A 22,919-nucleotide genomic window follows, 5' to 3' on the forward strand; every position below is an offset into this window, starting at 1 on the left:
AAGTACTGATTTTTCTTCGCTCTTGGTTTAATTGTTGATGTCCAATAGAGCGTTGATAGAGAGAGAGAGAGAGAGAGAGAGAGAGAGAGAGAGAGTTAGAAGAATGAAAAAGTGTGAGAAAATAATCTGGATAGCATGGTAAGTAAATAGTTTTAAGCATGTACTTGGCTTGGATGATGGAGATAAAACCAATTTCCCATACCAACATGATGTGAATTAAATCTGTTACGATACATCAACATTTATTTATCTAGGGCACTCTGTTGGAGTTATTCAACCGTCGGACGGTGCCATACGGCTCCTAAAAAACAATAAAAGATGATTTATTATTGATGACAACAGAGTGACAACAGTGTCCGTTCGTCTGATGCGAGAGAAAATAGCTGAATTAGGAGGAACAAGACTTTTCAGAGAACAAAAGCATAAGAAGCATTTTTGAAGAGAAAACGCTTCAGCTCGTGATCGAGTTTTCTGGACACTAATTGGTAAAGTTTTGATCCAAAGGATGAGACACAAAGTCAATGACAAACAAAAAAATCAATGCATTTAGTCTCCCGAATTTTTAATACCAACATCCTTTACTGGGGCAATATACTAAAGGCTGACTAAGCTAGAGGCACTACCATTTAGCACTGGACATTCTGGACCCAGTCGCAGATCTTGCGCACATCGTCGAAGGACGTTCCGACAGGGCAACGGGTGAAGCGGAGGATAGTGGTACCGATACAGTTCACGTACTCCGAACAGTTGGACGGGTTGCGGATCTTCGCTCCGAGTGGCTTTCCACGGCACAGCATCTGCAGGCTGTTCAGGTTGCTTGGCGGCTGGGGCTGGGGCATGGGCATGGGCACTGGTGGGACGATCGGCAGCGATGGTGGCATGATCGGTTGCGATGGCGGAACGATCGGAAGGGACGGCGGCTGGATCGGTACCGAAGGCACTAGGGGTGGGTTCGGCATGCCAACCGTTCCACAGATGGCCACATCACGCTCTACGCACATCTTGCGGTAAGCATCGAACAGCGTGCCAGCGGGACACTGGAAGTTGATGGCGCCCGTAATCGAGCACTGGTAGAAGCGGCTACAGTCGGCAGTGTTGGCCAGCAGGGTCGCGACGGGCTGGTTGATGCAAGCCGTCACGGTGTGCTCGATGTTCGCCGGCAGTGCCTTGAGCGAGGAGGTCAGAATGCTCGTCGGGATATCGCCGGGCTCGCAGCGCACCTTGTTGGTGGAGTCACAGGCCAGCGTACGCGGGTTGAACAGCGTGTTGTCCGGGCAGGTGAATAGAATGGTGCGCCCGGTACGGCACATGAAGAACTGCTTGCAGTTGATCGGGTTTGGCACCAGATCTCCGGTGTTCTTGCAGAGCTGTGGCATGATTAAAATAGAATAAAATGTCTGGGATGAAAAAAAAGACCTTCCTATTTAGTCATTGATTGTTCACTATTACCTGTGCGCTCGCTGCGGCGATCAAAGCCGCGAAAATTAGAAAGCGTTGCATGTTGGTTGACTCCTCCGACTCTGTTGCGTATGATGTTCAGTCGTCCGACAACGAAATATATATATACATCACAACGAAACTCGAGTCAACATTTGCAAGATATAATTCCAGGTAAGCATATCAAACTGATAAGATAAGAAGATCTCGTTGACATCAATGACCTATCTATTGTTTCGCTATCGACAGTAGATGCCAAGGTACGTGTTTGAACGATTGCTTGAGCCATCATATTTTGGGGAAGATAGCAAAGCTTGTTTCAAAGTTTGACAAAGACGATCACATCGTGTTCATTAGTAGTTATCGGTGGACGAGGAACAAAGCGGATGTCACCGACGAGGACGTTATCAGTCGTTTCTCTGACAGAAACAGGAGTATCATTTCCGATATGTTGAACTGCGTAACGCACCTGACAGTTAACGTTGTTGCAGATCTTGCGGAAGTTATTTGATAGATATAGGTACAAACATTTTAATCACCTGCAGGGGAATTCCCATCCCTGGACGATCAGGTGCGTTGAGCGGCATGTCCGATGTTGTACCGATACGAGGTACAAGGAATTTTTATGTGGAGGTAAAGCGTAGTAGCAAGATCTTCAAGGACGATTAGTATGTTTAAGAGTCACTATACAATGAATCATTTGTAAAGGTCATTTCAACAATGTTAAAGTAGAAGATTGCAAGAGAGCAAAATTCACCTCCGTTAAGAACGTATGCATGTAGCGATTGGAAGAAAGTTGCATGCAAGTTCCATATCAATCTGCGTTAATTCCCAAGCAGCAAAGCTGTGTAACGAGTAGAAAGAAACGTTTAACGTTTAAATTTGTAAGAGTTAAGTTAGTTGAAATTGTAAAAAGTTAATTAGAACCTTTTTTATTATAGCTTTTTATGTCAAAATAAAGATACAATATTAGATTACAAATAGCTCTCCATATCTAGAGAGAGTATTGATAGAGCTTATAATATAGGTAATAGTAGGAAAACTTGTATTTTGAGTTTTTATCTATTTCTTTACACATCTATACATCTATTTCAATTGTTTTTAAATACACCTTAACATTTGGGGCGAAACAGTTGAAGTGATTTATAAAATTCGAAAAAGTGACAACTTAATTAATAGAAATGTCAGATTAGTTTCATAGTACATTTGAAATTCTCCTTGCCAGATTTCGCCCGAGTATAATGGTTACTCAAAGATTCTCAAGCGCATGAACAGAAATAAGGTTATATCACAATTTTTAAAATTTAATAAAATAAGACAATCTACGTAAGAAATATTCCAAATCAATTCAATCGTAATAAATTACACACTATGTGAACAATACACTAACAATAAAACGTTTTCGAGTTAATTTAGTAGAAAATATTAGCCAACAAAACACATTTTGCTTGCAGATTGAGCTACATGTTTTTAACAGCTTGATTTAAGAAAAAAGAAAAGGAAAGGAATGAAAAAAATGGTTGCGCTTTTCAAAACTACGATGCCAACTTTTCGTTTTTTAAATCAAGTAGATTTTAAAGAAAAAACATTACGACCAAAAATGTTTCATCATTGTTTATTTCCCTTCATCATTATGCTTCATATGATTCATATGTATATGTTATTCTTTTTTTTAACTTGTTTTGATTATTTTATAAGTACTTTTTCCTCGGTATAGTTGTTAAATTTATTTTTTGTCCTCTTGAGTTTTGTTAGGATTGGATTTTTTGGATTAAAAATTGCTTTCGTTTCATAACGCATTTATCACCTGTATCGAGCATATACTGTTCAAATTCTATATGTTACAAGGCGTTACGTTCTCTCTTCAAATAATGCATTGTACATGTTTGCATTCGTGAGCAGCTTGCGTGCAATAATCTTGCACTTGTAATATGTTGCTTGCGAGTTTCTTCATGTCGGATCCATCTTAACTAACCCTTGTGCTCACAAACCGTAAAAACTCATTTTTGGAATCTTTATTCTGGCATGTTATCCGTTAGAATTATCAGGTGAACTCAACATATGAAAGAAGAAACGCGAAGCAAAGAATAAAGTGCAAATTGATTCTCATTAATTGTATAGTTCTCGTGAAAAATTGTACAAGCATACCCTCTTTACCATCTGTTACCTTCAATTACAAGGCGATTGACCGAAACGTAAAAGATAGTTCCCGGTGGAGAGCACTTGATTCAATCATAACTTCTGTTAAAAAAATGCTCTAAAAAGAAGCAAATAATGAGCATCTCTTTTGGGTCACAGTGTGACATTTACCCCGAAACGCTTGTTGCTCCCGTTCGATGAAGACGATGAACTTCGAGAAGATGGGCTTAATTTACCTTCAACTCGTCAACTGACACCCGAGGCATCATGTGAAGAAAAAGTCATCTTAAAATCCATAAAACAAAGCAAAAAAAAAACTGCCATAACATGTATCCACACACGCAAGTTTTTTTTTTGTTATTTCGTTCATTCCTGGCTCCTCTGGGACCATTCCCGGAGGCATGCCCGATGACATGTAGCGCATAGGATCGGATTGAATTTTTACACTGTCTCTGCTCTTCGGTCACACCCGTGGTAGGGCCGCAGAGCTCGCTCTTCTCGCACCATGGCCACCGTGCGCGCGTTGACCTGGACGTTGATGGACGATTTCGAATGCGAACTGACACGCTGAAAACTGAGCCGGCCACGAGGTGTGAAGGATTGATTCTTACAAGTTTAATTTTATTAAACACCACGATTGGGGAGGAGGGACGCACACGTTCCAGCACACGGACAGTTTCGGTCAGCGTTACGGATCACCGAAGAGGAGTTATTTATCGCTCGAAACGGTCCATTCCCCCCTCTTAAGAGAAACACATTTTTGCGTAGAGTGACATAACTTTTTTTCTTCTTCTTCTCCTCCTCCTTACCCCTCCATAATTAACACCTTTCGGTGGGACCCATGCGTATGTGAACAGAGGTTTGATAGGTTGGTAGAGGATTTTTTTGCTGGGACGTGAATTGCTGCACTTTTCGTCGATTGTTCCAGCGATTCGATCTGCTGGAAGACGCACGTGCGATATTCTCGGCCGAGCAGCAGGGCCCGGTCGGGTAGCTAATTAAATTATTGATTCGTGGTGGTCTTCCTGTCAGCTATGGTACCGACCATGGTCGAATCCGTACCGGGAAAGAGTAGCTATATCGGGTTGAACCAGAGCTTGGCTGCCTGGCTAGTTGGCGATAGAGCTCAACGAGGAACTGGGTAGGTAACGTTTAATCATTTTGTTCCTCCGGAATATGTGAGGAAGTGCGGGGAACCTTTTTTGTGCTTGCAGTAGCACACTAGAATTAAAATAGTAAAAAAAAAACGGTGCCCATGAAAATTGCAGAAATAAGTTTAAAAAAACCCTACCTCCATGAAAAAGAGCTTTCGTGACGAATGGAATTACAAACCGTAGATATCATTGGGTTTCGATGCTGCCGGCACACCGTTCGCGCGGGACCAGTAATCGGGCAGCACAGGCAGTCCTCTAGATTCGGTAGCCATGTTCGACTGATAATTGCATAAACTTTCACAAAAATGACTCACGCTCACTGTTGGGGTGTTTTTTTTCTTAATCTTTGGTTTTTTGTCTGAAACCCATGTGAGTGAATCCAGTAGACATGCAAAATGAACCGTCGGCGCAAGCACATTCCGACCCTTTGACAAAACCCGCCGGCAAAGGAAATCGACCCATTAATTAGCTGTCGGCTGGGTAGGTAACGCTGCGTGCACGCAGCAGAAACTTGGGGCTTGTGTACGTTTTGTAATGTTCGTTGAGCGAATGGGAAATGTTAGGTCGAGAAAAAGCTTACCTAAACTATCAACGGTAGTTGTTATGGGTCAACCATTTTAAAAAGATATGTAACAGTTTTTTGTTGTAAATTGTAAAGTTTGCACTCTAAAAGTTAAATTAAAAAAAAAATACCTTCAAACAAACCGATGTTATAAAATTATTTTTTAACCTGTGGGTCAATAGCTTCTGTAGTTTTTTACAAAAATCATAAAATCAATCTGTTTACTTTAATCATAAAATGGTCATATGGGATCATAAATTTTTTTACGGTGCAGAATTTAAATACCATGAAGCTTCCAAATCAATAAAGTAACCCACTGTCCCTAGAGCCATCTACCGGAAAATGCGCTCTTAACTATGACACTAAAAGAAATCTATTTGAACTCTCCTCAACCTGAACATCACCTATTTATTAAATGAACTTTTAACCCGTCATCAGCTATTCATTCATTGTCCCGCATTTCCGGAAAGGGGGCGGATTTCCGAGCTCATGCATGCTCAATGAGTGCTCTTGCGGGAAAAGCTGCAATCACGGCACCATGTAATTTCATCCACTGAATGAATGGACCGTTGTGGTACACTTGTGAATGACAAATAGCACAGAGAAATTGAATGAAAAATCATTTGCAAAACAATGCACAAACATGGAAACCCCATTGGAACCATTGTCCGTTAGCATTGTCTGAGCATTGACTTCGCTGTCCACGACATTCTCTACAAGCGAGGCAAACCTAGCCCATCAACGGTTTCATTCACCCTATCTCGTAGCTACCCCAGAATGCGCCTTTTCTTGACAATTTTTCTTAATGACATGTACAACTGTTCTTCCCCGTGCGAGCACCATTGAGCAGATGAAGCACGAAAGCTTTAATTTCCGACCAGAAATGCAATAAAACGTGCATCCTGTTGGTTAGTACGGGTAGAACGAACGGTAAGATTAGTAGCATTTGTCGAGTGGCAATGCGGTGCTGTAGTCTTCTCTCACCTTCCCCCTGGACACGGATTTATGTGCACTCACTTGGAAATTGGGCAGCTTGGGACGCGGGGACGCATTTATAGAACACGTCTATTATTAGTGACAATTATGACGGATGGTACGCGTTTAGCGAGCGATGCCTGCCTGCGATGTTGTTGATTTGGACGCAAGCAACGCGGTGGCCTTTTGGTTGGTGTTGTTGATGATTTAACAATTGTCGACCACAGCGAGAGTGTTGGCAAGTGGCATTTAGATGCGTTGAATGTTAATTGCAGAAGCGAAGATGAGTTGCACGCAACGACTGGTATTTTGGGGGCGAAATTGAGAAAATTTGCTGACAGAGGGCGCTAATTGTATCTTGTACTTAGAGCAGAAGTTAGCTATCATCGATTAGCTCTACTCAGTGATTAGCTTATAACGCTGCTTTTACACGATTCACTAGTTAGAAGTGTGTGCTTTGTCCTACAAAAACCGTTCGAGTTGTTGACAATCGTTGCATTTTGGGACATTATGAGCAGTGAAAAAGCCTTTGCCACCACCTGTATATGACCCAGAAGAGAGTTGCGAGAATGAAGCCTTGTTCGTTAAAAAACTATTTTGTAGACTTTTAAACCATTAATAAGTGAAAAAATAAGAGTTATTTGACAAAAGGGAAATGTCTTTGAAAGCTGTCTAAGAACACATACATAGAACGGTGTAACATTAGTGTTGCACTAAGCAGAAGTGCACACCGCGGGTCTCTGACTAGTCCATTGCATTACTCAATAATACAAAGTTATAGTGTTATAATTAAATAATAAAGTGCTTAAAAATTTACGTGCAAACAATGCTTACTAATAAATAACTTATTAGAGAATTGCGATTTCAAAGCAACACCATTTATTCTCAATACTAATTCAGTCTCTAATATCTTTTATTTATCTTTCTGAACAAACAAACCCATTCACCATTCGCGCACACTTTTACCGCCTATAATCCGCCTATAAAGACATGTTTTATTTATACTTCAGTCTACCGCAATGCTTACTTTTGCGCAGTCTTTGCCCAGAACAAGCCCATTGAAGCATGTGGACGAAGAAGCTTACCCTGCCTCTCGTAACCTTGGGCTCGTAGCGGCCGGAGTGTCGATCCACTAGTGCTTTCGATGTATGGATACCTAATACCAAGCAAAAACAAAACCTAATGGACGATTGCGTCAAACGCGGTGGCCATTGTTGTTCTGCTTGTCGTATTCCCTCGGTATGCCCGCGCCTGCCGCGCCTTTATTTACCCTGGCTAAGCTCTTTGTACGGTGTGTTTGTAAAAATAACAAAATTAGCTGGCCGTCCGTTTGTCGCAAAGTGTGGAGAAAACGGAGCACAGAACCCTCTAATGTCGGTGTGGCAGTTTGAAGAGGTTCTAGATGACGCGACACACCGGTCGTAACGGGGCAAAGAGGCGCATGTTGTGGTTTTGCCTAGCCACGGTGCAGACATTGATGATTGGGTGCAGTTAGTCAATTATGCAGCAGTAGTTTTTGTGCTGAAAAATTGATACTTTATGGGTTCGTTTGAAGGAGTACTACTTTTAGAAGAATAATTTATTAATTAAATAGAAAAGTTATACTGATGATAGTCACTATCAAGTGACATTGGGTCATAATTCATTGCACACGTATCTAGTTAAATCAAAAGTGACACGCAAAAACGAAATCGGATGGTAAAATAGATAAAGAATAATCCTATCAGATTGAACAAATCCCTTCCCAGCATGAGCTTGATTCCGAAGAACAAATCCCCATCTCCCCCAGAGCAAAGATCTCACGCATCATCTTGGTGCGTTTGCTTGTGAATTTAAGGTAGGCAAGTATAACCATACCAAAAAGATACAGATTGGCAGGTATGTATCAAAAATCCTGTCCTCGAGGGCACTTGGTTTGAGGTGGCTCAAGGCACAGCCACTTGACGTTGATCTAGGAAGCATTCGGTGGCCAAAGGCATTGCGGGCTACCGAACGCAACGTACCGCTTCCCATACAACCCAGGGGCGTGAAATTTGATCCGGCCGGTTCGTGGAGCTGTGCTTTCCGAATCGCTCGCCGGCCCGCTGAAGCCGGTGGACGAAATTCGGGGAAATAGATTAAATTAAACACCCGTCCGGACGCAGCGTGAGGCACCAAACAACGAACCTTCACTGATCTTCAGACACGGGCTTGTCACCTTCGATTACGGGGATATGTTTTCGCTGAAAATTGGCTGAACCAGGCCTGCGCAAGGCGTCGCTTGGTTGAAGGGTGTGTGAATGCCGAGGGTGGGGAGATTTTTTGAAGATTTCAATAAAGATATACTGGCAAATGCATAATTGAGTGTTAAAATATTATTTTGAAGCGTATTTTATTGCGTCCGAAGTTTAAATGAGACGTCAAGTGACGGCTCATTCGATGATGCAGTGTCTTTAAAGTGTCATGAACGATCATGAGATGTTGAGGTTGAATTTGAGTTTTTATTTGCATTATGGTTTAACTCGTAAGTATGAAAAATATTTTTAAAAATTGGTAATTTTTTTACGCTCATCAGGGAGCTCATTGATTAAAAAATAAAAAAAAACCACACACAAATTTAAAATACTGTCCAAGCACTACGTCGTATTGTTTTAGTAACGAAATATGGCGACGAGTATTTGGGGGAAATAAAAAGCTTTTTTATGATGCAAAACTATCCTCTATAATTACATTCATTATACACCACGGGCGAACCATTTCCTGTTGATGTCAATTCTGTTTTAGCCGAAATTCAAATCTTGCAACAAATGTATCATCGAGATCATTAAAAACTAACTGCCCACCGTTCCGTGCACAAAAGTGTGACTTGAAGGTGCAGTGGTAAAGAATTACCCGTACCCTTCCAGTACGTTGCCACTAACATTGCATCGCACTGTCGCGATGGATTTTGACCTCCAACGGGGGGCAGTCCTCGTACACGGTTGCATGTATGCGCCAAGCATTACGACAAGCCCGTTAGATAATTATCCTTCGAACCTGATGACGGTCCCGGGACGAAGCGATCACGTGCAGCCTTGGTTGAAAACAAATCGTCGACGCATGACGATCATGCCTCCCTGCAAGTGTTGTGCAGCGAAACAGTGGCATGCAGAAACCCGGCCCCTTCCCGTCCATTGACCCCAGGGAGTGCAGTGGTACCTGTGTTTTTGGGTGTGTTTTTGGTTGTTGTTTCCATTTTCCCAAATGTTTTGTCCGCTTGTGGGAAAAAAAGGATTGTTTTGTTGAGATTATACGCCGCCGTGTGAAGGGTGAAGCTCGACTTTTTGGGTTATGGTTTGGTTCGGCCTTAGTTCTGCCCCACAGTTATGTAACGATTTGAAGGTAATATTTTGCTGCAAGTTGTGTTTCTTCCTCCTCGAACGAAGCTGTCGAACAGAAGACAGGCTAACGCGAACAATTGGGCTGCTCTCATTAAACATCTGTTATTAGCCAACGGCATGAACGCATTGTGTATGCCGTTGATGAGGGATTTGTTTTCGAACATTTCACCTTTCCCGGTGCACAGAGGCCCACAAAGACACAAAAGCACACAGACACACAAGCACACAGCCACAGGAGAACGCACAAAATAATAAGAGAAATGTAATTTCAATTCTCAAGCTCTTAAGAAATATGTTCTTTCTTTCACCGTTTTCCGTTTTGTCGATGAACCGGACTGCAAGGGTAGGTAGGTATAATCACAAAGAAGCTTGATGCGGGCTGTTGTTATAGGGAAGCCTTTTCCCACACCATTTTGAAGAAGTCATGTTTGTGCTTTTGTGCTGGAGGGAGGAGCAAATTGGAAGGATATTTGATACTGTTTATGTTCGGGTGAATACTTACTGGAAGTTTGAAGTTGAGGTATTGGATTGATCTGATTCATTGTATTCTAAAGTAAATTAAAAACTCAAAGTAGTTCAATGTAAAAAATATAATTTCAATTTTAGTGCATTGCAATCAATACACTGCATGAAGATATATACAGAAGTTAATAACCAAATTGAATTTTGAAGTATTTAAAGTGACATTTTGATAACGTCATGCTGTTGTTAGCACTTAGCTGTTCTTGATTGTAATTTGTTAGAAATTATTTATTTATTGTTGCCTTTTTTTCAATTTGAATTGTAAGTATCGTATATAGTCCATTTGACGTTAATAGTTTAAAGATATTATTGAATTGTTTCGTTTGTTTTATTTCACATTTTCCATGTAGCGGACCCAGTAGTCTATAGTAAAACCTTATTCACTAAAATAGACATTGTAGAACTATATCATTTAAAATAAAACTTTATGCAATTGATTGTATTGTGATTTTTAGTTAATTTTGCTCATGGTTATTTAGCTTTAGAATTCTGTAAATTCTTTAATTTGTAAGAATTCTTTTTGTAAATATTAGTTTACCACCAAGTATTCCAAATATGCTAATATACTGAAACAGTTTCTTTATATTCATTTTAGTCTTTTTCCTCGTTTTATTTTACTACTCCTATTTTTTTTCTTGCATAATGGTCATTTATTTGTAGCACGTTTGACAAGATTTTGTACCGATTGGTTTAAAATTAAAAAAAAAATATCGGATGGAATTGCTTTAGTTTAAATTATTTATTTAAGTATCACAATAAGTAGAAATTAATGTGTATATCAACTTGAAACATTAAAAATCAACAATTGATTGCGATTTTGTTATATATCCAAAAATATAAAAATCTATGCAGTAAGAGCATGTTTCATGAGTTAATTATTTTAGTTCATTTATATGCACTCTTATTAAAATATGTTATTTAATATGCTTATATGAGTGTTTTAAGTAACGAATGAATGTATTTTATTTTGACCCATGCAAAACTGCCTCATCGAAACGATTCATTCATTCACTATTAACCATGGTTTAAACAAAAGCCAACACTTCCCGTCTTACCGACAAAAACCCAAACTCATCTTGCACCTGGATCGTCCCTTTTCCCCTTCCCACAGTGCCAGCTGGGTGTACACCCTTTTCCCGCACCCTTATCAATCAAAACAGGTGAAAAACGTTCCGTTTAATTTCCGCTCGCGCGCTATCTCGATTACGAGCGAATCATCCGGTACAAAGATGCAGTTGCATCCGGCAATGCAAGGGTACACATAGGTAAGACTGCCCACTGACCTGTTCCTGTCGATGCATGGCTGCATCCTTTGGGAAACGCATTGGCCGCAACCGGGTTTGCGGGTTTTTGTTTTTTGGTGTTTCAATTATCCCGACCAGTGGCCCTTTTTGTTTGGGCTTTCCGTGTGTTTCCGTGTGTTTTCTCAATCGACTGTCAAGCGCACTGCTGTGAAGTGGTCGTTTCCTTTTTTTCTAATAAACAAAATTATGGTCCTAGATAAGAGGTGTGTTGACCTACAAATGCCGCCTTCATGCGCGTGGTACGTGTGGGAACGCGAGAAGCAGAGAGGGAGCGAGCGAGCGTGAGGGAGAAAAGCAAAGGGACGAGGATGATCTCAGCAGGACCAAGCTGCGGGTGTCTGGTAATTGCTACCAAAAGTGAAGCGAAGATAAAATCTCGATCGCACGGACAAACGATCACGATGATGGTACCCCTTGCAGTATCGGTGCGTACGTTTTCGTTTTTTTTTTTATCCCAGCTTCAGCACCTTTTCGGGGTATTCGGAATGTTGTACAGGATATCGTATCCGTCACCAGGATATCGGGATGCTGTCGCCAACGGGGGTTTACACAAAAGGCTTTAAAGTAATCGATTCAATGATCTAGCAGGGAAGAAAGACCGCGCGCAGGTAGATCGCGCAGAATCATAAGGTCGTCACTTTTTACCGTCCGACACTTGAAAACCCAATCGTTGCCCATTGTTTGCCGAGAAAAACAATATGACCTGCTGCACCCGGTTGTTGGGGAAAACGTTGTTGTTTGCGCTACAGGGTGAGATGCAGTCAACTGCCGGAGGATGTTCGGAGCCATCAAACACAGACACAGAGAGAGAGAGAGGTTAATCCCTTGTTTGTAGGGCGATGCAGCTTCGCTCGTGTAAGTGTACGAAATCGCACCGTCAGCTCGTTATCTCGCGTTACAAACTTTAATCGCTTGCAACAGGACTCAGTAGCAACAGACTACCGGTGTAGGAAGGGTGGTTGCAGAAGATGGATACAAATTTTTGCATCGAACGTGGCCTGGCACATAATTTATGGCGAGCGATCGCTCGCACCCGGACCGGGAGCATATCGCTAGAAGGTTGTGGGAAGTAATTTTGTCGTAAATCATGCGGGTCAGGTTCGTAGCTACGTAGACGTAGCTACAACTACTGCTAAATCCCTGGCAGGACCGCTGTGCTGTATGGTGTAGCGGTAAAACCAAATTGAGCACTGGGCAACTTCTGTTGGTGCTTCCGTCCAAGCACGGTGCGGGCTTATAATCCGTTTGGCGCGATGCAATCACCTGGGCCGGAGGGATGTTCGATCGCTTTGAGATTAACGGCCGCCGTGAACGGGAGTGGACGGGTTGGACGGTTTTGGGATGTGAGGATATGAGGATTGCTTTTATCTGATTGAAAATTAGGACTGATTTTCCGTCACCAGAGGGTTCGATGCTGGCCCACAATGGTTCGCCTTAAATCGGACAAACTTATACAGTGGAGGTCCAGCTCCAGGATCGTTTGCATACGATTAGGGTAGGTAATTTGAATAATTATGAAAAGTGGCTTACTGTTCAGCGTAGGTATGGATCGGTAAATCACCACGACACGGTTTTGATGTAAGTTTAGTGGCTTAAGAATCGCTCAAGGGTAGACTGACGTTCTGGATTGCTCCAAAATTCTTGCCACTGACCTTTTTGGGAAGCATTTTTGAAAGGATACAAAATCAATAATTCGAAAAGAAAACAACACATTGAGCTTTGGCTGGATTCGTTGCTGCAACACCACTATTAACAGGATTGGTTCTTGAGAGGTAATGCACAGGAAGCAATAACTCATCTCGTTGCATTTGTGAACTATGGAGCTTTGCTCGGCATTAAGTTAAAACATTTTAACGTTTTAAAAGTATAACTTTACATTACATATTGATTGCAGGTAAATTGCACACCGAAGCGAGTGCTGCACCTAACCTAGTTTGTGCCTCATCATATTCGCAGCCCACCGGCACCAACGTTCGCAATGCGGATCTAACGCGCAGAGGCTGAAAGGTTGAAATTAAAGCCCGGTGTAATTGCTATAATAACAACCCCGTTTGCGGCAGGTGAAATACGGCTCGGGTTGCATTTCATAACAACATTTCAAAATTTAATCAACAGTTGGTGGCGACGGTGGTGTGGGATTAGCGCGACCGTACCGACCCGATCGATCGCCGTGGATTGGGGGGCACAGGCGCCAACTTCAACTTGGCGCTGCACCGCCAATTCCTAGAACGTGAAAGCAACAGTGCAACAGCAGTGCAGTGAAATCAATTATCGAGCGAAACGGTAATCTTTCGGCTCGGGATTTTTGCCCAGCCAGCCCGGCCACGAGGTGGCAGCAGGTCGATTGATCGAGCGTCGAGTGTCCACCGTAGGCAGACCCGGAACACCTTCTGGCCCGAAAAAGGGTATCGAATGTTTCAATCAGTGTAAACAAACTCATAACTTACGGGCTTCGAGATGCGATTGTGGGTTTCGCGGTTTGGAAGCCAGGCGCGATGATGGATGAGCCGTCGTGTGTGCAGAAGTTTTGGTGCGGAAACGTCTCAATCCGTGCTCTGCTGATTACAGCCCCCGGAGTGATCGACGGGCCCGTATGAAAGGGGAGATCCTCGTAGGCCATGATCTGGTTTTCAGAATTGATTTATCGGCAGGCAATTAAATGTCCGTATGGGCGAGCTGGTATGGACGGGTTTTCAACACGCAAGCTGAAGTTGCCGGTTTTTTTTTTGCGGAGTAGCTTACGTTGGTAAGATCACGCAGAGAAGTTATGGGCTTTATTGTAGCTTGAAAGTGAGTTGGAAGCAGTTCGATTTCGATAAGAAATTGAAGGTTAAATTACGCAAACCATGCCGCGATGTTTGAGGCGTGCTGCTCAGAATAGCTCCCAGATTCTGAGATCAGTTACAGGCCTTGCTTTAGGCCTAGCTTTGCCTAATGATTGAACTTCACGCAATTGGACATTCTCTTCAAAACAACCCATTCACAGCAACATTCTCTACTGCGCGTACGTAAAATCATTTTATCCTAAAGGCTACCCAAAGCTGAGCAAACCTTCCCGCCACTCGTGCGCCGGATGTAGCGGATTGTTGCGCAACCAGAGAAAAGCACACACGCCACATTAAAGGCTGTCTTCCGTGTGGTGCGCCGGAAATCTGACCAACACCGCCCCGCCAGTGGACAATTTGACAGCCCCCCCTTAAATAGCCTTTAGGGCACGGTAGCAGTTCAGCAGTGAGCATGAGCAGCGCTATTTCGAGATCGACGCCAGCCACACCAGCGACAGCTTCACCTGCTCGGGCTGGTTGAGCATGGCCGAGCAACACCCAGAGCGGGGCACAACCGATTTCATGACCCGGGCTCGCGAAGGTGAGCCCGGCCTGAGCGCAATAATTTGAAATTTAAAATTGTCCATCAATTAGCGCGACAATTAAGTTCACCCCGCACGTCTGAGGGTTCTGTGTTCCGTTCCGATTTTAATTAGGCAGGAAGGCAGTCAGGCAGGCAGGCGAGCAGTTTCGGCCCTGGATCGGCAGGCCGGTTGCTTTGCCCAATTGCCCCCGGTGCTGTTGGTCGTTGCCGCGTTTTGACGTTTCTTTGACATACTGGGCTCCGAGGAGGCAGCGGGAAGCGAGTGAAGTCGAACGAGCGAGTGCCCTAACATGACAGGTGGAGGTGGTGATGGAACCGGCGTTACGTAGCTGGTGACATGACATCAACAAGGCAATTTGTTTGTCTATCCGCTTACCCTGTTGCCTCCCCACCCGCCGATCCTGGGCACTGGGGGAGGTTGGAATATCTGCGTTGCGTTGCAATCGGGTGGTCAGTTGAGTTGCTAGCTGTGTGCTAGCGAGCGAGAGCGCGAGGATGAGAGGTAGCCGGCGTAGATAAGAAAATGTAGATAATTACAGCTGATTATTATGTCACTTGGGTGCAGCATGTTATGTCTTCTCGTCACCCGCCGGTCACTGGCGAGATGGCCGGTGTCCTGTCGTATCGGAATGCGACGATTCCTTCGGTACAAGCGAAACGATCGGAAGGTGTTGATCAGGTTCTGTAGCATTCAGTACACGATCATTTATCCGATCGATCAATTATCAGGTTAGTTGGTGGGAGATATTGGCATGTCTAGTGGTGGTATTTCCCACGGTGATCTTGAATTCCAAGGTTGAATAAAAACATGTTCTTCCATGATTAGCTTTATTGGTATCAGGTTTCATTCTTAAAAAAATGATGTTCCACAAGCACGATTTTCGATTCATACTGTCCTCCGAAAAAGATTGTGGAGGTGACAAAGTAAGCCATGCACGCTGTGGCTTCGCACTGCTGGAGCTCGCACTTGATCTAGCACCGTCCGGAACACCAACCCCCAAGTGTGCCTGTAGGGCAGCTGCTCCAACCAGAAATCCCCCTTGTTTGCGGGGCCAATCGTGACGCATCAGAAAAATCTCGCCTGTGGAACACAGGTAGCTCGCTGGCATGGAACTGAGCTTGATCTGAGTGGCCTGCGGAGCGGTTGCGAGCGGCACTCGTGCATGAATATGCCCCGTTAGAATTTAGATGCCCGTTCGGATTCGGTGGTAGAGCAGGGAGGATGTGGGAAGGACCACAATAACTGCTTTCTCATTTCGCACCGACCGCACTCGGAACGATTATGCGATGAGTATGCGTCACGAAGACGCATTAGAAGAAAGACCTACCCGGCACCACGTCACGAACACGTCCGTGGGTCCAGCAAAAATCGATCATCCCCATCGTATGGAAGACGTAGCTTTACTCCGGACAAGAGAGGCGAAAGAAAAAACCACCATCATTGTTCATTGTGTAGCGTTATTGGATCGTGAAGCAGGCACCTGGATCTGGTGTGCGGTGCTCCAGCTGAGCGTCCGAAGCGGTGGTATCGACGACGTACCTTTTGGCCCCGGTGAAATGAGGCCAGGCTTACACGAACCGTGACAGTGGTTTGGTTCAACGAGTTGCTGCTGCTGCCGTGCTGAGATCGTGCTGAGTCCTTCCGGAGGCTCTAACCCGGTAGCTTCAGATCGCTCAGCAGTTGGATCGTTCGCAGCGGGTGATCTACAGCTTCCCGCTTGGGGTGTGCAGTGTGTACTGGGAGTTTAATTAAAATTTCCCTATACTTGACTGCCTTCCTAAACGGTTCAGGCTGTGCGGGCAATCGCTCCGGGGTGTCCTCCCTGTTTCGGGTCCTGCAAAATCCAGAAGCTAGGATCGTATTAACATATCGACTGGGAAAGGTGCGTGCGAGCTGGAGCAGTCGCTCGATGACGTGCGCTAATGTCCGCTCACAAAGCGACCAACCAGACGTTCTCACGACGCGCTGGTGCGCTGGAATTCGTGGAATTCGTCCATCCCTTGGTAGCTTCGAGGTCAACAGTTCTCGGTGTTGAGATGAAGTTATGGCAGCTCAACAACAGTGTGTTGGGTTTCTTTCTCTTTTCCCCTGCCACCCGGATGTCAAGTTTAATCGATTTCGAAACGGGGCAGGACTCATCAGGAGTTCTGGAGCACGTGAAAGATCTTCTTTTTGGATTCAATTCCTGTGAGGGGGAGGTTTGTATCAGAATGTAACTTCATGTTGCATTTATAGTACTTAGTTGTGATGTTCGCTTGTCAGCTCAGGGGCACCGGAGCTGTATCGATTTGGGGGTTTTAAGGGAAATAATTTACGATCAACATTCAAGTTTGAGCAACAATCTCAATCTACCATTGATTGAATATCATAACCATAAACCAGTGTACACACACACAGTGCGGGCGCCTTCGCGAGGCGTTATGAGTCATTTTGATGTTCTCTTTCTTCTAATAACTTCGAAGAACATTGCAAAATCCCATTCCAGAACCACAGCGTCTTCGCCTTCGCCGAATCGACTTTGTTCGATCTTTTATGGGAACGGCGTCACTTCAAGCTGCTCCGAGAGTGCAGCAAAACATTTGCAACAAAGAGCGGAATCGTCCACGCGCAAACAAAAATCCACTTTCCGGTTAATGTTGAGTTTTACTGTCCATAAGTCATGTTTGATGGGCGTATGTGTGTGTGTGTGTGATGTTTGCTATGGAGGAGGAGGAAAGAGGTAGAAAGGAGAAGCAGCAATGCCAATACCAAACGGTGAGTTTTATCGCCCGGCACCGGCAACTTCGCGTTCGCGCCACTCAGCTCCCGGCCCACATTAAGCTTTTATGAGCTACGATGATGATTGGAACGAAAGCCAACAAATAAATTACGGCTTATTGGGCGTTTTTATGGACCTTTGCGAGGCGCATGGGAAGAGGGGATAAAAGGATGGTTCCAGGGGGTGTTTTGCGGTGTTTTGTGACTTATGAGGCGATTGACTGTGAGCTTGATGAAACGAAACGACTCTCACAGCAAATCAGGTGCACTATGGTATCTCCAGAGGTCCTTTCTGGTGTTCTGTCTGGATGGTGCCAGTTTTGGAAGGATATGTTTCTGATGATGAAACGAATCATCGACCATAGTTATTGGACCCATCAAGCGATCGTTGTTTGATGAGTGGTCAGGCCAAATATTGTGCTGCCTCTTGCTCCTTCAGGGACTCCAGAGATTCTCTGCTACAACGCACTGCAGCCGTATTTTTTTTATTGAAGAGATATTCAAAAACGTTTTTCTCATGGGTGTCACAAGTTCGTTGCACGGAGTGGATATAAAATCGATATTTATTAACTTATGGCTGATTAGCTCGAGCAGCAGGAGCCACCGTTAAACCTTGTTCAGCTTTTGGAATCGATTTTGTTCTCCATATTTTGCTGTTGTTCCCAAAGCCTTACACACATGCAGCTGAAACAATGTTAAGGACAGCGGCGCGTTTTACCACTCACCTTACCTGTCGTCCGATCACGAACTCCAAATTAAAACCACCTTCCCCACCAGACGGATCAGAGCCTGACGGAGAAGGTCGTACAAAAACCACGCAAAACCTTTAAATCCAACGACACAGCGCAACTCCGGAATGCATTTTAGTTGTCTCACTTTTAACAGCCCCTCGTCCCGACTTTGATCGGAAACGGGTTTCGCTTGCTGATATTTCACAACGTCTTATTAGCATAATTATTCGCTCCCAATTGCACCGATAATTGACCCGGCTGCCAATTACGCCGCAGCTTCCAAAACCAAACTACCCCCCTTCCCCTCGTTCTTTACGTTCGACCCCGACAACGATTGACGCTGAGACGTTTGCGCGAAGAAGAGATCATCCGTGCAAACCGTTCGCAATGCGTCATGCGCAATTGGCTCACTGCATCGATGCGTGTGCCTGGAAAAAGGGTGCACCGCCCGTTCAGGGTTGCTTTGTTTGCGCCCGCTTGCTCGTTCGGGTCCTGCCCCCCCCAGTCCACTCTTGGTTGCTCTCTCTCTCTGCCGCACACTGAATCACGCACACCGAATGCACGACACCCGGCGGACGTTTTTGGGTTGCGTTTAAATTGCAGATTATTGCGCTGTCCTCCGAAATCCCGCGGACACAGCTTCCCGGCGCAGTGCAAGTCATGCGCTTAAAATATGTCAGCGAAGCAAACACAGTGACAGTGTGTGCAGCCTTCGATTGGACGGCTGGGGCACCGTGGCGACACATCCCAGTTGGCTGGGGTGTGACGATTGTCGAATTTTGTTGATGTTTTGCATACAGCCCGGTTAATGGTTTCACCCTGTGCTTGGAAGGATGTGCGCCCGGCAGTGGTTTTGATTTGTGAAATGAGAAAGCATGGTTGTGTGTGTGTGTGTGTGCGTGTTTGTGTGCAGTCATTTCTGGAGAAAGAGTTGATTGAGGGTGTCGCTGCCTGGATGTTGGATGGTCAACCCCGACTCACCTCCCGAGGGCTTGCGCGTGATTGATGTCGGAGAGTTCTCTCATACCTACCCTCCCACCATTTCCACTAAAGGGATCGGCAAAGCTGGAAAAAGTGCAACGCCGTGCACATCGCTTGAAAACTGTTGATTGGTTCGCTGAACGCTCTTCTGGCGGCTACTGGGACACACAGTAGTCGGTAGCGGGTCACGTAATGTGCCGCGCGATCCAGCATGCGAACCCGCGTGCCTCAAACGGTAGCCAATTGCAATTATCTGCATGGGGCCTGCCGGTCGGCTTGTGGGTCCGAGCGATGCATCCCTTTTGCGCGAGTGGCAGTGGGTTGCAATAATGCCAGTTGCAAAATTATAGGCTTGCACACGGTGCGCGGTGAACGTGTTTCGTGCTGCAAGGTCTTCTGCGGAGGGCTTCGGAAACCTTCTCGCAGCGCGATGGCGACGCCCTGGAATCGCCGGAAATCGAATCGCATGTCTGATTGATCGATCCACACACGGACACATACACAAACACACACACACACTCCCAACGATCAGTGATCGAGAGAATCGCGTCGCTGTTTTGATCCCACGGATTGGTTGTCGAGGTTACTGTGGACCGCTGGTTCATATATCCCACACGAGAGGGAGTTTTTGGGAGCTTTCGGGTTCGGTTGCCTGGAGGTAATTTTCAGAAAATGGCTACCGAATTTACGATTAGCTCTGGCTATTCTTGAAATCAATCTGATACCGTTTTCGTGAAGGCGATGGTTCTAGGAATTGGACCCTCGAAACAGTGCTGCCTGCTGTTGACCCGCATCCCAGAAATTAGCCCAAATTAGATCAATTAGATCGAACCTTGTCGGACAAATTGATGGAAGTGGTAGAATTGCTCATTTCCCCGAAAATAGCTCCAGAAGAAGAGGCTCAAACTATCGGTTCCATATTCCAAGCACACGGACTCTTATCAATTTATAGCAACACAACTTTATGGCCCACAGTACCTTCCAGTGTTCCGAAATTCCAAACATCCGTTTCGAGATGTCGGTGTGTCGGTGTGGAGAGGGTAGAGCTCGCTGGTACATTGATATCTTATCTGAAGGGAACAACCGTGTCGATCAAGCTTCTACACATGCGGTGCTATCACAGCACGATACTTTATAAAAGATGTCTCGAATCGATTGTACGGCACAGTGTCAGTGTCTAGTGCGGAGGTAATTTTTCGTTTGCAACAATGAAGCTACTGGTTGTGCTACTCGCCCTTGGGGGCATTGTGAGACTGCATGGATTTAAGGTAGATTGATTCTGATCGAGTGATTCCATACGGCTAGTGAGTAAAAGGCAACAAATACAAGCCATCCATCATCCATTCCCATCGCAGATCTGTGACCGTATGGCACCCGGTACGATAATGGGAAGTCCAACGAACTGCAGCGAGTTCTACATGTGCCGCAATGGGCGGCCCGTCTTATTCGCCTGCCCGGAGAACATGTACTTCGATGTGGATACGTCCGCCTGTGGCTACGAAGCGTTCTGTGCCGACAACGATGTTGACTTCGAGCAGGATCCTTACGAACCGCCCGTACCGGAGTACAGACCGATCGAGGCGAACCCATCGCAGCTCGTCCCAACGCAAACCAGCGTGTGTCGCGGTGCTGCTCCCGGCGCCGTTCGCACCGATACGACCGGCTGCAGTGCATTCTACCAGTGTACGAAGGCTGGCCCGCTGCGACTCGAGTGTCCAGCCGGTACGCTGTTCGACAGCAATCGGTTGGTGTGCGATGCGGCCGATATCGTTTCCTGTGCCTACGCACCACCGAAACCTTCCATTGGCGGTGGTGGTACTGGCAGTGGCAACTTGCTCGAGATACTGTGCTTCGGCAAGAAGAATGGCTACAAGTTTGCGCATCCGACCAACTGTGCACGGTACGTCGTGTGCAATGGGCGTAACAAGGCGCAGGAGTTTACCTGCCCGACCGGAACGGCTTACAATAAGCAGCGCAAAATTTGTGACTTTACGCACAACGTAGAGTGCTAGGGTGTCGCGGGGGGCTGAATCTGAAATCGATGACACAAAAACCCCCCGATATTCCGAAAGGCACGTGCTTGCCTCTTTATTACAGGTGGTAGGGAACGGCTGGTTGATTCGAAAAATGCTTCCGATTTGAACGGGGGTTTTGTTATTTTAATTGGATTAAAAGCATGCATCAAAACGGAGGGAAGGACATAAGGACAACAGTAGTGCTGAAGTTGTCCTGCCCTAGCAGGGAGTGGTTGAAAACAGACACATTCGAACTTTTCGATTCCTTCATTGATTGTTTGGTTGAGTTTGAGTGCGCTCGGAAGGGCGCAACATTGGTCGGTCAAGCTCCGAGCAGCTGCTTCGTTCCGATGTGATCGCTTCCGGTAATCAACTCAACCAGAAGCTAAAACGAGCCTTCTTGCAACAGCAAATCCACCGAACTAAAGGACCCAGCAGACAAACGTGCACAAAAATATGAATAGTCAATGAAGGACGATAAATCGTTGAGCCTTGCTGCGGTGGTGAGCCGACGTGATGACACGTAAGTGATGCGTCTGCGTATGCGGTTTTGTTTTGGGCAGTGAACATTGAATTCGGAGTTCTCGGTTGGTTTTTGTTTTCGATTTCTGGTTTGTGCAAATGGCCCTGTTAACGATACGTCTAATTAATACGCGCTAATTCGTTAAGGATGGTGGTGGTGATATGGTGGAGGGTAAAAACAAAAGGTAAAACAAACACGGGTAAATAAATATGAATAATTCAAAGCCGTATGAGAGGTAGCATAAATTAACGTGCCTAAGAAAAGGGGACGAATCATTTGCAGGCAAAAGTGGTACGGTAAGAATGGTACTTCTTGTGGGTTAAGGTGCAACTTGTCGATTGTTTGTTCTGAACAAGATAATACAATTAGAACACGCAATTGTCTTGTACTCGTTAAGTTAAACTAGCCATTTGTAATGGGTATGATAAATGGAAGGAATAAAAATCGCTTATTCCATAACGCTTTCAGTATGCTACCTTTAACAACGAAGTATAAATCAAATCTTTAACCTCTTTTTTTACCTTTAAGTACGATAGTGTGTCACGCTTTGGACGTTCCATCCAGCGGTCAAGATTGATAGCGTTCGATTAACGAAACTATTCTAAAGATCGCATTAGAACGATTGTAAGCCGTACCGCATGTCCAGCCGGAAAATCTAATGAGCGGAGCGGAGCGAAAAAGGTCCCCATACACCCGATGACATACACCCGTCAGCGGATGGACTGTCCGCACTGTCCAAATCGGACGGTTACAAATGGCAATCAATTAATTATGATGTTGCGTTCCATTGTGGGCGCAAAACTGGGAAGGGTCGTGGGAGCTTGTTGGCGTTGCTTCCAAAAGCCACGCAAGTGAAAGAGACGCTTTGACGCATCAAAACTAATCTTTTGAATCTCTGTTGGGTAGCTCCGCAGTGTTTGCGGAGTTTGAAGGCTCAAGCAGCACCGGACGGGAGCGGTCTGGAAGCACGAACCGTTGAACAATTTAATTTCGTTTCGTCGCTAGCTGGGCATGGAAACAACACACAGAGCACACACAAAAAAAGAAAGCAAACAAGTTAACATTTTAACACAATAATATCAGCACCGCA

The 22,919-nt window shown here is 45.0% G+C and overlaps 2 protein-coding genes across 2 annotated transcripts; one reads left to right on the top strand and one right to left on the bottom strand.

The window, feature by feature from the left end:
* Positions 1 to 539: 539 nt before the first annotated feature.
* LOC120900937 (chondroitin proteoglycan 1-like) lies at positions 540 to 1,520 on the bottom strand. The gene is made up of 2 exons (XM_040308565.1): positions 1,450 to 1,520; positions 540 to 1,367 (listed from the first exon to the last, which is right to left on the bottom strand). Exons 1-2 carry the CDS (start codon positions 1,498 to 1,500, stop codon positions 627 to 629), a joined length of 792 nt encoding a protein of 263 aa, XP_040164499.1. The 5' UTR covers positions 1,501 to 1,520; the 3' UTR covers positions 540 to 626.
* Positions 1,521 to 20,472: 18,952 nt separating this feature from the next.
* LOC120902508 (peritrophin-1-like) lies at positions 20,473 to 22,251 on the top strand. The gene is made up of 2 exons (XM_040311320.1): positions 20,473 to 20,559; positions 20,647 to 22,251. The coding sequence occupies exons 1-2, from the start codon at positions 20,500 to 20,502 to the stop codon at positions 21,301 to 21,303; spliced, it is 717 nt and encodes a 238-aa protein (XP_040167254.1). The 5' UTR covers positions 20,473 to 20,499; the 3' UTR covers positions 21,304 to 22,251.
* The last annotated feature ends 668 nt before the right edge of the window (positions 22,252 to 22,919 follow it).

Source organism: Anopheles arabiensis, chromosome 3, assembly GCF_016920715.1.
Source record: "Anopheles arabiensis isolate DONGOLA chromosome 3, AaraD3, whole genome shotgun sequence".
NCBI classification, from domain to species: Eukaryota; Metazoa; Arthropoda; class Insecta; order Diptera; family Culicidae; genus Anopheles; species Anopheles arabiensis.

Bases quoted from the DNA above. Each gene is read 5' to 3' on its own strand.
- LOC120900937 (XM_040308565.1), bottom strand. From the start codon at position 1,500: ATGCAACGCTTTCTAATTTTCGCGGCTTTGATCGCCGCAGCGAGCGCA. The intron at 1,368-1,449 runs GTAATAGTGAAC...ATCATGCCACAG, and splicing joins TCGCCGCAGCGAGCGCACAG to CTCTGCAAGAACACCGGAGA.
- LOC120902508 (XM_040311320.1), top strand. From the start codon at position 20,500: ATGAAGCTACTGGTTGTGCTACTCGCCCTTGGGGGCATTGTGAGACTG. The intron at 20,560-20,646 runs GTAGATTGATTC...TTCCCATCGCAG, and splicing joins TGAGACTGCATGGATTTAAG to ATCTGTGACCGTATGGCACC.